This window comes from Salmo salar, chromosome ssa04 (assembly GCF_905237065.1).
Source record: "Salmo salar chromosome ssa04, Ssal_v3.1, whole genome shotgun sequence".
NCBI classification, from domain to species: Eukaryota; Metazoa; Chordata; class Actinopteri; order Salmoniformes; family Salmonidae; genus Salmo; species Salmo salar.
In genome coordinates, this window is record NC_059445.1 from 72,319,201 (window position 1) to 72,332,735 (window position 13,535).

Consider the following 13,535-nt stretch of genomic DNA (forward strand, 5'->3'; position numbering starts at 1 on the left):
GTGGAAAACCACACTACAGGCTGATCCAACTTTGATGTAATGTCCTTAAAACAAGTCAAAATGAGGCTCAGTAGTGTGTGTGGCCTCCACGTGCCTGTATGACCTCCCTACAACGCCTGGGCATGCTCCTGATGAGGTGGCAGATGGTCTCCTGAGGGATCTCCTCCCAGACCTGGACTAAAGCATCCGTCAAGTCCTGGACAGTCTGTGGTGCAACGTGGCGTTGGTGGATGGAGCGAGACATGATGTCCCAGATGTGCTCAATTGGATTCAGGTCTGGGGAACGGGTGGGCCAGTCCATAGCATCAATGCCTTCCTCTTGCAGGAACTGCTGACACACTCCAGCCACATGAGGTCTAGCATTGTCTTGCATTAGGAGGAACCCAGGGCCAACCGCACCAGCATATGGTCTCACAAGGGGTCTGAGGATCTCATCTCGGTACCTAATGGCAGTCAGGCTACCTCTGGCGAGCACATGGAGGGCTGTGCGGCCCCCCAAAGAAATGCCACCCCACACCATGACTGACCCACCGCCAAACCGGTCATGCTGGAGGATGTTGCAGGCAGCAGAACGTTCTCCACGGCGTCTCCAGACTCTGTCACGTCTGTCACGTGCTCAGTGTGAACCTGCTTTCATCTGTGAAGAGCACAGGGCGCCAGTGGAGAATTTGCCAATCTTGGTGTTCTCTGGCAAATGCCAAACATCCTGCACGGTGTTGGGCTGTAAGCACAACCCCCACCTGTGGACGTCGGGCCCTCATACCACCCTCATGGAGTCTGTTTCTGACCATTTGAGCAGACACATGCACATTTGTGGCCTGCTGGAGGTCATTTTGCAGGGCTCTGGCAGTGCTTCTCCTGCTCCTCCTTGCACAAAGGCGGAGGTAGCGGTCCTGCTGCTGGGTTGTTGCCCTCCTACGGCCTCCTCCACGTCTCCTGATGTACTGGCCTGTCTCCTGGTATCGCCTCCATGCTCTGGACACTACGCTGACAGACACAGCAAACCTTCTTGCCATAGCTCGCATTGATGTGCCATCCTGGATGAGCTGCACTACCTGAGCCACTTGTGTGGGTTGTAGACTCCGTCTCATGCAACCACTAGAGTGAAAGCACCGCCAGCATTCAAAAGTGACCAAAACATCAGCCAGGAAGCATAGGAACTGAGAAGTGGTCTGTGGTCCCCACCTGCAGAACCACTCCTTCATTGGGGGTGTCTCGCTAATTGCCTATAATTTCCACCTGTTGTCTATTCCATTTGCACAACAGCATGTGAAATTTATTGTCAATCAGCGTTGCTTCCTAAGTGGACAGTTGGATTTCACAGAAGTGTGATTGACTTGGAGTTACATTGTGTTGTTAAAGTGTTTTTGAGCAGTGTATATATTTTTTGTATTTTATTTAACCTTTATTTAACTAGGCAAGTCAGTTAAGAACAAATTCTTATTTACAATGACTGCCTACTCCGGCCAAACCCGGACGAAGCTGGGCTAATTGTGCACCGTCCTATGGGACTCCCAATCACGGCCGGATGTGATACAGCCTGGATTTGAACCAGGTACTATACTATAGTGACGCCTCTTGCACTGAGATGCAGTCCCTTAGACTGCTGCGCCAATCGGGACCCCCTCTCAAATTCATAGACAGTGATAAGCTCATGAGGCATTTACAGTTATATTCTTTGAATATCAATGTGCATATAATAAGAATTTAAATGACTATTGATCAAATCCCAGATTGCACCTTTAAAAATACATCTTAAAAGAAAGTTGTGGAGGTCTAAGGTGAAGAAAGTATTAATGTACAGTAATGCAATATCTTTGCTGAGCTTGGTTGGGAGTGTTTAAAAAAAAAAATCTATGTTCTATCAACCTGGTTGTTGACTGATTGAAAGCTGCCACCAACGATGTGGGCAGTGGAAGGATTTCTCACACTGTAGGTCAGTTAATTTGTTAAATCCCTGAACAAGATCTTTTAGAAAATGTGATGCTGCAAAATCACACAATTTTTAAAAGCTGTGTGTGTGCAAGCATGCAGGAGATTGTGTGAAAGGGCATACGAGGTACGTTAATTTTATAGTAATCAGATTGCAGCCAAATGTTACATTACTCAGTTTTAACCACATCCTGTAATCACAGGACTGGATGTTGTTGCACCACAGACTAATATGAACTCGAAGCATTATATTCAAGCTCTTTTCAACATCATATATTACATTAGATGCAGTTAGCTATTTTATCTAATGCTGAATCTCTAAGTAGCCTGGAATCTGTATTGAACACAATTCAAACAAGGTCCTCAATAAGCAGGTCTCCATTCAGTTGTGAAAAGAAGTTCTTTGACATTTACAGTACCAGTTTGGACACACCTACTCATTCCAGGGTTTTTCTTTATTTGTACTGTTTTCTACATTGTAGAATAATAGTGAAGACATCAAAACTATGAAATAACACATATGGAATAATGTAGTATCCAAAAAAGTGTTAAACAAATCAAAATATATTTTATATTTGACATTTTTCAAAGTAGCCACCCTTTGCCTACGCTTGGCATTCTCTCAACCAGCTTCACTTGGAATGATTTTCCAACAGTCTTGAAGGAGTTCCCACATATGCTGAGCACTTGTTGGATGCTTTTCCTTCACTCTGCGGTCCAACTTATCCCAAACCATCTCAATTGGATTGAGGTTGGGTGATTGTGGAGGCCAGGTCATCTGATGCAGAAGTACATCACTCTCCTTTTTGGTCAAATAGCCCTTACACAGCCTGGAGGTGTGTTTGGTCATTGTCCTGTTGAAAAGCAAATTATAGTCCCACTAAGCGCAAACCTGATGGGATGGCGTATTGCTGCAGAATGCTGTGGTAGCCATGCTGGTTAAGTGTGCCTTGAATTCTAAAGAATCACTGACAGTGTCACCAGCAAAGCACCATCACACCACCTCCTCCTTGCTTCATAGTGGGAACCACACATGGGGAGATCATCCGTTCACCTACTCTGCATCTCACAAAGACATGGCGGTTGGAGCCAAAAATCTCAAATTTGGACAGATTTCCACCGGTCTAATGTCCATTGCTCGTGTTTCTTGGCCCAAGCAAGTCTCTTCCTCTTATTGGTGTCCTTTAGTAGTGGTTTCTTTGCAGCAATTCCACCATGAAGGCCTGATTCACGCAGTCTCCTCTGAACAGTTGATGTTGAGCTGTGTCTGTTACTTCAATTATGTGAAGCATTTATTTGGGCTGCAATTTCTGAGGCTGGTAGCTCTAATGAACGTATCTTCTGCAGCAGAGGTAACTCTGGGTCTTACTTTGCTGTGGGGGTCCTCATGAGAGCCAGTTTCATCGTAGCACTTGATGGTTTTTACGACTGCACTTGAAGAAACTTTCAAAGTGCATGAAGTGTTCTTGAAATGTTCCGGATTGACTGACCTTCATGTCTTAAAGTAATGATGGACTGTCGGTTCTCTTTGTTATTTGAGCTGTTCTTGACCATAATATGCACTTGGTTATTTACCAAAAAGGGCTATCTTCTGTATAGCACCCCTACCTTGTCACAACACAACTGATTGGCTCAAACGCATTAAGAAGGAAAGAAAGTCCACAAATTAACTTTTAACAAGGCACACCTGTTACTTGAAATGCATTCCAGGTGACTACCTCATGAAGCTGGTTGAGAGAATGCCAAGAGTGTGCAAAGCTATCATCATGGCAACGGGTGGCTACTTTGAAGAATTTCAAATATAAAATATATTTTGATTTGTTTAACACTACGTTTATTTTCAGCAAACTTAACATGTGTAAATATTGCCTACCATCTGTAAGCTGTTAGTGTCTTAACGACCGTTCCACAGGTGCATGTTCATTAATTGTTTTTGGTTCATTGAACAAGCATGGGAAACAATTCCTAAAAATCGAAATAACTTCACTGCTCTTCATTGTAAAGGGTTTATACACTATCTTTGAAAGACAGGGTCCTGAAAAAGGGCTGTTTCTTTTTTTTGCTGAGTTTACATGATTCCATATGTGTTATTTCATAGTTTTGACTGGTACAGTATCTAATCTGCCATGTACCAAAGGCTTTATACAGAGTGAGTTTTTAACAGTGCTTTGCGAGTTAAACACAACTGGCATGATCAGAATGAAACGTGAATACAGAAAATATGGGAAAGAAAATAATCTCCGTATTATCTGACTTCTATGGAAATCTGAAAGCTGGCAATTTTGGAGCTGGAGTTTATCATCCACAAATTAATAGAATTGGCTGTTTATCTGTCATTATCTGATGTGAATGGCATCCCCAATCTGTTTTGGCCTTAATCTGCAGAGAAATAGTAGGATGATGGATGATGGCTCACTCAACTCAGAGCTGCGTTCCAAATGGCACCCTATTCCCTACATAGTTCGCTACTTTTGACCAGGACCCATGGGGATTAGCGATGCCATTTGGGTTGCAGACAGAAATTAGCTTCCCATTAGGGCAATCAACAGTCATTTTCTATGAATCAGCTCCCTGCTGGGAAGGAGATGAAACCAATCAGAATATCAGTCCCCTGCTCCCTCTCTCTCTGTGTGTGTGTGTGTGTGTGTGTGTGTGTGTGTGTGTGTGTGTGTGTGTGTGTGTGTGTGTGTGTGTGTGTGTGTGTGTGTGTGTGTGTGTGTGTGTGTGTGTGTGTGTGTGTGTGTGTGTGTGTGTGTGTGTGTGTGTGTGTGTGTCGCTCTCTCACTCTCTGTGTGTGTCACTGTGTGCGTGTGTGTCTCTCTGTGTGTATATCTCTCTCTTGATGTGTGTCTCTCTCTCTCTCGCTGTGTGTGTCTCTGTGTCATTGTGACTGGTGCTGTGAATATCTACTTGCATGCGGCTACACCGTACTTAGCATACGGTATCCTTTCATTTTCCTCTGACTTTTAGGCCATGGCTGTGATACCAGGGACTAGAGCCAGGGGGCGCTGAATAGCACTCATCTTAATGGGCTACTGACACCAAGTGGCGGCTGGATCAGAAATTCTCGAGACCTCGGCCATAGAGCAAGTCATCAGGACGAGTAATGACACAAGAAGATGCCATAGTGCTTTTGCATCCAAACCGTCTACTTGGAAGAACTGGTGTAACATTAAACCTCCACTTGTCAGCTCAACCTGACATACCTCATGGAACACAGTACTTAGATAGAGACACATGCCAGATGTCTCTGATCACTAGTGAAGGCAGAGATTCTGCTCTTTCTAGTCTCATTGGAGAGGACAGACAGCAGGACTGGATAGGAGAAGCCATTGCTCATCAGGACCACTGAGGAACTGCCCTGATCTCTGTCACACAATAACAAGGTAGAGTTACAACCTCGATCAAGTCCTGATTCTGTATACTCCCTATCACTCTGGACAAAACAGTTCAAAGGTCTCTCCACCTACACTACTGCACTCCACGCGGCATCCTGCAAGACATCCGTTCAGCCTCCCTGGATAGAGGGTGCCCCTCGACTGCTTTTATGAGCCAGTTGTTGGTGGGACCGAAGATCATGTCTGAGAACCTTCAGCTCCCCTCCTTCCAGGTGCAGGCCCCCGGTGACTGGGAGACCCAGGATGGCGACCCACGATTGGGAGCCTCCACCTCGGGAGACGAAGTTGAGGTACCCGCCGGGGATGGTGACCCTTCAGCCCTCTCCAGTTCTGCCACTCCGTCCCTCCGCCGCAAGCGCTTCAAGATGCGACGCATGAAGAACGTGCAGAGCGAGAGCAGTGTGACCCCGGCTGTGTCTGTGGCGGCTGCCACGAGGTCAGAGGTCATGAGTAAGGGCCAGGGGTCGCGCTCCTTCTCAGGGGCCATGGAGTACCTTCAGCTGCCGTCCATCGAGATAACGCCAATCAGCGACGAGGATGCGGCAGCCACCTGGTCCAACTGCTCCACACCCAGCGCTTCGCCGCGACGTAAGCGCTTCCTGCTACGCCGTTGGCTGAACGTGCGAGAGAGGAAGGAGCACAGCAGTGAGAGCAGGTCTGTATAGAAGCTCCATCTGAAGTTACCTCTAGGATTAGCTTCCCCTCCCCAATCCTAACCTTAACCATTAGTGGGAAAATGAAAAATGTACCTAAGATCAGGGACTAGGGGAAACTTCAACCTACTGCGAGGCAGTCACATAACAAATGAGGGTAGTCCCCAAGTGTTATTAATGTATACAACAAGAGTGGGTTACCCATTAAGTGTTGTATGTAAAGTCGGGCAAGCTTACTATTTTTAAGGCATCCTCAAGCATCAAAGTTTAGTCAGAAGTTGGAACCATGTAGAAGTGGAACCATAGAACAAAACAGGCTCTGTATGATTAGAGTTGGAGATGCCTTTGTCCATATCATTTTCTTCATTTTTTGTTGTTGAGATTTAGACACTATGAATACACGCCCTGGTCTGTAGAGTTGCTGGGATGTTTTTGTCTTTGTGTATGAGATTGGTCCTGAAAAAAATATGTTCTGTAAAAAATGTCACACTCACCTACTTTTATCAAAGGGAAATGTGGTTTGTTGATTTCAACAACCTTTATCACTTTTCACTCGAACAAGCTCCTAATAGGGATTCGTGACACGAAAAGTCAGAGTGCACCAAGTGTTTCAAGTCCTCAGTGGGCCCCTATTTGTTCATTGAAACATCTAGTAGACTTTGTTTGCACATGCAGCCTAATTGTCATATTTTTTGCCACTAATTGGTCTTTTGACCAATCACATTAGATCTTTTCACATCAGCTCTTTTTCAGAGCAGATCTGATTTGTCAGACCAATTCGTGAAAGAAATATCAGAATTGGGGTGCCTGTCTAAACGCAGCCATAGACAACAGCTGGTGACGTCCCAGTCTGTTCTATAAACAGGTTATTTTACCCCCAAGCTTACCTTGACTCTGAATAGGCTCCTTGGAATGTTACATAAGCCACAGTGCTGAGTATGAATTGTCCTATACATTATAAATAAAACCAGCCCCATGCTATTTATCATCAAACAACAGCAAATGCAGGAGTGTACTTAAGAATAATGGATACAAATGTTTAATACATACAAATGCCCTTACTGACAGAGTTTGGTCTTCAGTGAATGTAGATGTTATGCACTGCGTTGCCATAATACATAGTTTAAGCAATAAATAATTTGAATATGACTATTAATAATTAATACATTTTATATTTATAAAAATGTGGGTGTATGTTCACTATTGGAAGCTGATGTTTTGGCCTTCTACATATTTTATGAGCATAATGTTTAGTTCTAGAAGTTGCCTGGTGTTTGTTACTAGCTTCGTCTAGGTTGGAAGAAGTGAGAGAATGCATATTTGAGTCTTATGAGGAGTATTGACTACTACAGTATTGTCCCTGGCTGTTCAGCACTTTCAAATATGTACGATTTGTACCACTTATAATATTGGTTCTACTGTGATGATAGTTGGAAGACTGGAGAACACTAATCTCGGCACAGGTTGGCATTTATTGGGATGACTCATGTAGTGGGCAGCTCTACAGCGTAGTCACTCAGATAATCAAATCAGATTTTAAACCTAACCTTAACCACATTGCTAGCCTTATTATGCCTAACCATGACCTTAATTTAAGACCAAAGAGAGAATTTTACAATACATATAGCCAATTTTGACTTTGCCGCTGGCCCATCTAGTGGAAATGGCTCAGCTCTGCTGTCACTCTCCAGCCTCTAGGTCTGCAGGCTGCTGATTATCCCGCACACCTGTCACCATCGTCTCGCGCACCTGCGCCTCATGACACTCACCTGGACTCCATCACCTCCTTGATTATCTTCCCTATATCTCTGACTCTGTTTTCATGTTGGTGTGTTGTACGTGTTTGTTTCATTTATTTATTAAAACACTCACTCCCTGAACTTGCTTCCCGACTCTCAGCGCACTTGTTACGTCTGCCTCCAGGACAAGATTAATCCCAATAAATGTCAACCTGCAATCTCGACACCCTGAACCAAATTGGCACCAAATTGTTGGGTGTTCACAAGAGATGAGGTGAAGCTCATCTCTGACTTTATACTACAGCCATCCCAGGAGACAAAGTGAGAAGCTACATTCCAAGCTCATTACTGTAAAATAGATAGTTCTGGAGTTGACAAGCGTGCTAGTCCCCTGACATGTACAGCCTTACAGATGAGAGCTAAAGGTACTGTCTGCGTCCCAAATGACACCCTATTACCTATGTTGTGCTCTACTTTTGGGGCCCATGGGGCTCTGGTCAAAAGTAGTGCACTATATAGGGAATAGCGTGCCATTTGAGACATAACCCATGTAAAAGTGCCAGGGGACAGTACTGGAAGGAGTTGTCTACGTGGCTATATTAAATATTCTCAACCAACACTGCTTTGTGAAGACCTGGGCTATGGGCTGTAGTCAAAAGTAGTGCAGTATATAGGGAATAGGGTGCCATTTGAAACGCAGCTCTGATTTGCTAAATATAAAGCAGTACTGCTGCTTACGTAGCCCAGCCAGCCGTTAGTTTCCGGTGCTCTGACACACAGCCTGGATGGCAGACTGTTTCTGCACCCACGCCTCGTTGTTGTCATGGCAAGTCTTGCCAAGTTGGCTATTGCAGAAACAGACTGGCTCCCAGGCTGCTCTGACGGTATATTAGTTGCTGCAGGAGGTGGCACTTTTTCTTTGTCTCACTCTTTCTTGTGGTACATGTAAGGCAGATTGTAGTCGTGCCACTCTTGGTTATGTCAAGAGGCCTATTCAACAAATGGAGGTTTTTGTCTTCGGATGCCCCTTCACGGAAAACATCTCACTGTATTTGCATAAATGTTGCTGCCTTATAACTGGCAACAATGCAAGGAAGACTTTCAATAGGACAAATTATAGCTTACAGTGAAAAGACGACCAGAGACACAGTATTTGTCTCTACAGGCCAGAATCCCGGATACAGATTAATCCTAGTCTAGACTAGAAATAAGACATAGGTATTTACGACTATGATTAGTCAAATCACATTAAGGAACGACTCCGGGCCTTGCCATAACATATTTACTCTCATTGTTGACATAGTCAAATCAAATGTTATTTGTGACATGCGCCGAATACAACAGGTGTATACCTTACTGTGAAATGCTTACTTACAAGCCCTTAACCAACAATGCAGTTTTAAGAAAATAGAGTTAATAAACTAAAGTAAAATAAAGGGAACACAATAAAATAACAAATAGTCTTTGCTGCTCTCTAGTGGGGGCTTCTATCTTTTTTCTGTCTGTTTACTGTCTGGTTGACTGTCAGTTTTTTTTACTTTGGTTTTCTGAGTTTGACATTGTGTGTTGTCTAAGTAATCAGATTGTCCTATTTGCTTTGGGATTTTGGGGTATTTTCTTAAATACCTTTTTTGGGACTTTTAAATTAATATACACTACCCTTAAGTTTGGGGTCACTTAGAAATGTCCTTGTTTTTTAAAGAAAAGCACATTTTGTTGTCCGTTAAAATAACATCAAATTGATCATAAATACAGTGTAGACATTGTTAATGTTAAACTGTAGTTCTGATTAAAGAAGCAATAAAACTGGCCTTCTTTAGACTGGTTGAGTATCTAGAGAATCAGCATTTGTGGGACTTGTGAGGCGTCTGTTTCTCAAACTAGACACTCTAATGTACTTGTCCTCTTGCTCGGTTGTGCAACGGGGCCTCCCACTCCACTTTCTATTCTGGTTAGAGCCAGTTTGCGCTGTTCTGTGAAGGGAGTAGTACACAGCGTTGTACGAGATCTTCAGTTTCTTGGGGCATTTCTCTCATGGAATAGCCTTCATTTCTCAGAACAAGAATAGACTGACAAGTTTCAGAAGAAAGTTATTTGTTTCTGGCCATTTTGAGCCTGTAATCAAACCCACAAATGCTGATGCTCCAGATACTCAACTAGTCTAAAGAAGGCCAGTTTTATTGCTTCTTTAATCAGCACAAGTTTTCAGCTGTGCTAGCATCATTGAAAAAGGTTTTCTGATGATCCGTTAGCCTTTTAAAATGATACACTTGGATTAGCTAACACAATGTGAGTGATGGTTGCTGATAATGGGCCTCTATGTCGATATTCCATAAAAAATCTGCCGTTTCCAGCTACAATAGTCATTTACAACCTTAACGATGTCCATACTGTGTTTCTGATCAATTTTATGTTATTTTAAATGGACAAAAAAATGTGCTTTTCTTTCAAATACAAGGACATTTCTAAGTGACCCCAAACTTTTGAACGGCAGTGTATACCCATTGATTCTTGAAATATATAACTTCTAGATGGCCGGTCCTTGCATGCATAGCTCTGTCGAAGCATTTGAGGGGTTACATTTCTACAGCTCCTTCCCTCAGCTTTTCACCGAAACAGTGGAGAGGTGCCTGCTTTGTTGTTGTTTGAACTGCAGATGACCCCTAGGTGTCACGCGCACACACGCACATATACACATTGAACACACACACACACAGAGATCTCTGGTTGTGGTAAACTACACCTAACACTGTCTCTCTGTGGTGTGTTTCCCCAGCTAATCAAATCAAAGTTTATTTGTCACGTGCGCCGAATACAATAGGTATAGAACTTACAGTGAAATGCTTACTTACAGGCTCTAACCAATAGTGCAATAAAGGTATTAGGTGAACAATAAGTAAAGAAATAAAACAACAGTAGAAAGACAGGCTATATACAGTAGCGAGGCTACATACAGACACCGGTTAGTCAGGTTGATTGAGGTAGTATGTACATGTAGATATGGTTAAAGTGACTGCATATATGATGAACAAAGAGTAGCAGTGGCGTAAAAGAGGGGGTGGTGGGTGGCGGGACGCAATGCAGATAGCCCGGTTAGCATATGTGCGAGGGCACTGGTTCGTCGGCCCAATTGAGGTAGTATGTACATGAATGTATAGTTAAAGTGACTTTGAATATATGATAAACAGAGAGTAGCAGCAGCGTAAAAGCAGGGAGAGCAGCCTACAACACACATTACACCTGACACTGTCTCTCTGTGGTGTGTTTCCCCAGCAGGGAGAGCAGCCTACAACACACATTACACCTGACACTGTCTCTCTGTGGTGTGTTTCCCCAGCAGGGAGAGCAGCCTACAACACACATTACACCTGACACTGTCTCTCTGTGGTGTGTTTCCCCAGCAGGGAGAGCAGCCTACAACACACATTACACCTGACACTGTCTCTCTGTGGTGTGTTTCCCCAGCAGGGAGAGCAGCCTACAACACACATTACACCTGACACTGTCTCTCTGTGGTGTGTTTCCCCAGCAGGGAGAGCAGCCTACAACACACATTACACCTGACACTGTCTCTCTGTGGTGTGTTTCCCCAGCAGGGAGAGCAGCCTACAACACACATTACACCTGACACTGTCTCTCTGTGGTGTGTTTCCCCAGCAGGGAGAGCAGCCTACAACACACATTACACCTAACACTGTCTCTCTGTGGTGTGTTTCCCCAGCAGGGAGAGCAGCCTACAACACACATTACACCTAACACTGTCTCTCTGTGGTGTGTTTCCCCAGCAGGGAGAGCAGCCTACAACACACATTACACCTGACACTGTCTCTCTGTGGTGTGTTTCCCCAGCAGGGAGAGCAGCCTACAACACACATTACACCTGACACTGTCTCTCTGTGGTGTGTTTCCCCAGCAGGGAGAGCAGCCTACAACACACATTACACCTGACACTGTCTCTCTGTGGTGTGTTTCCCCAGCAGGGAGAGCAGCCTACAACACACATTACACCTGACACTGTCTCTCTGTGGTGTGTTTCCCCAGCAGGGAGAGCAGCCTACAACACACATTACACCTGACACTGTCTCTCTGTGGTGTGTTTCCCCAGCAGGGAGAGCAGCCTACAACACACATTACACCTAACACTGTCTCTCTGTGGTGTGTTTCCCCAGCAGGGAGAGCAGCCTACAACACACATTACACCTGACACTGTCTCTCTGTGGTGTGTTTCCCCAGCAGGGAGAGCAGCCTACAACACACATTACACCTGACACTGTCTCTCTGTGGTGTGTTTCCCCAGCAGGGAGAGCAGCCTACAACACACATTACACCTAACACTGTCTCTCTGTGGTGTGTTTCCCCAGCAGGGAGAGCAGCCTACAACACACATTACACCTGACACTGTCTCTCTGTGGTGTGTTTCCCCAGCAGGGAGAGCAGCCTACAAAGCAGCCATGAGGAGGACTCTGCTCACTTCTTGACCCCTCATAGCCGGGAGGAGAGGTGTGTAGCGTGTTCATATTTGTGCGCGTGGGGGTGTGTGTGTGACTGCATGCTAGCGTGCATATGTATGTTCAAACATGCATGCTTGTGGGCAGCTGGGTGAATTCTTAAAAGACCATGAGAGAGCAAATAAAAAATGGTATGTATTGCTCATAAAGACTTTTGGAAGACGTTATGTTTTTAATGTATCGCCTATCAGCCAACTTAACCCAACTTGCTAGCGTGCAAAGAGATGTTGATGATGATGTGTGGTCTGAGGTCTCAGTAAAGTACCTGCATTGGTCTGATAATTCCACTAGAGGGCAGTGCTGCTACACAGGAGGACTGCTACACAGTAGTGCAGGTTTAGAGTCAATTAGAGAGGGGAGAATGTGCATGACTGAGTGTGAGAGAAAGGGAGAAGGAAAGATAAAGAGAGGGAGAGGAGAAGGGAGAGGGGGACTGTTTTAAAGAGGGATGTTCAATTCACAAGTGTTAAATTGGAGGTGTTAAGTTGCTTTGAAACAACGGTTCCTTTTTTTCCTCATCAAATGTCTTCTGGGCTTGACCACAAGGAGGCTGTACACACTCCATCTCCTTCTCTCTACAACACAGTCTCAGAGAATCTCACCTAGTCTCCATCTCCTTCTCTCTACAACACAGTCTCAGAGAATCTCACCTAGTCTCCTTCTCTCTACAACACAGTCTCAGAGAATCTCACCTAGTCTCCATCTCTCTACAACACAGTCTCAGAGAATCTCCCCTAGTCTCCTTCTCTCTACAACACAGTCTCAGAGAATCTCACCTAGTCTCCATCTCTCTACAACGCAGTCTCAGAGAATCTCACCTAGTCTCCATCTCTCTACAACACAGTCTCAGAGAATCTCCCCTAGTCTCCATCTCTCTACAACACAGTCTCAGAGAATCTCCCCTAGTCTCCATCTCTCTACAACGTAGTCTCAGAGAATCTCCCCTAGTCTCCATCTCTCTACAACACAGTCTCAGAGAATCTCACCTAGTCTCCATCTCTCTACAACGCAGTCTCAGAGAATCTCACCTAGTCTCCATCTCCTTCTCTCTACAACACAGTCTCAGAGAATCTCCCCTAGTCTCCATCTCTCTACAACACAGTCTCAGAGAATCTCACCTAGTCTCCATCTCTCTACAACACAGTCTCAGAGAATCTCACCTAGTCTCCATCTCTCTACAACACAGTCTCAGAGAATCTCCCCTAGTCTCCATCTCTCTACAACAGTCTCAGAGAATCTCACCTAGTCTCCATCTCTCTACAACGCAGTCTCAGAGAATCTCCCCTAGTCTCCTTCTCTCTACAA

The 13,535-nt window shown here is 44.7% G+C and overlaps 1 protein-coding gene across 4 annotated transcripts in view; it reads left to right on the forward strand.

Annotated features, from left to right (window-relative positions):
- Window positions 1–13,535, forward strand: part of gramd1ba (GRAM domain containing 1Ba) — a 178,451-nt gene that overhangs the window by 69,603 nt on the left and 95,313 nt on the right. For 3 of the 4 annotated variants that reach the window (XM_045717299.1, XM_045717300.1, XM_045717301.1), the window contains exons 2-3: window positions 4,903–5,985; window positions 12,148–12,222. In XM_045717299.1, coding sequence (XP_045573255.1) covers window positions 5,480–5,985; window positions 12,148–12,222 — 581 coding nt within the window. In that variant the 5' untranslated portion in view covers window positions 4,903–5,479. The remainder of the gene's footprint in view (window positions 1–4,902; window positions 5,986–12,147; window positions 12,223–13,535) is intronic. The other variant, XM_045717302.1, reaches the window with a different exon arrangement.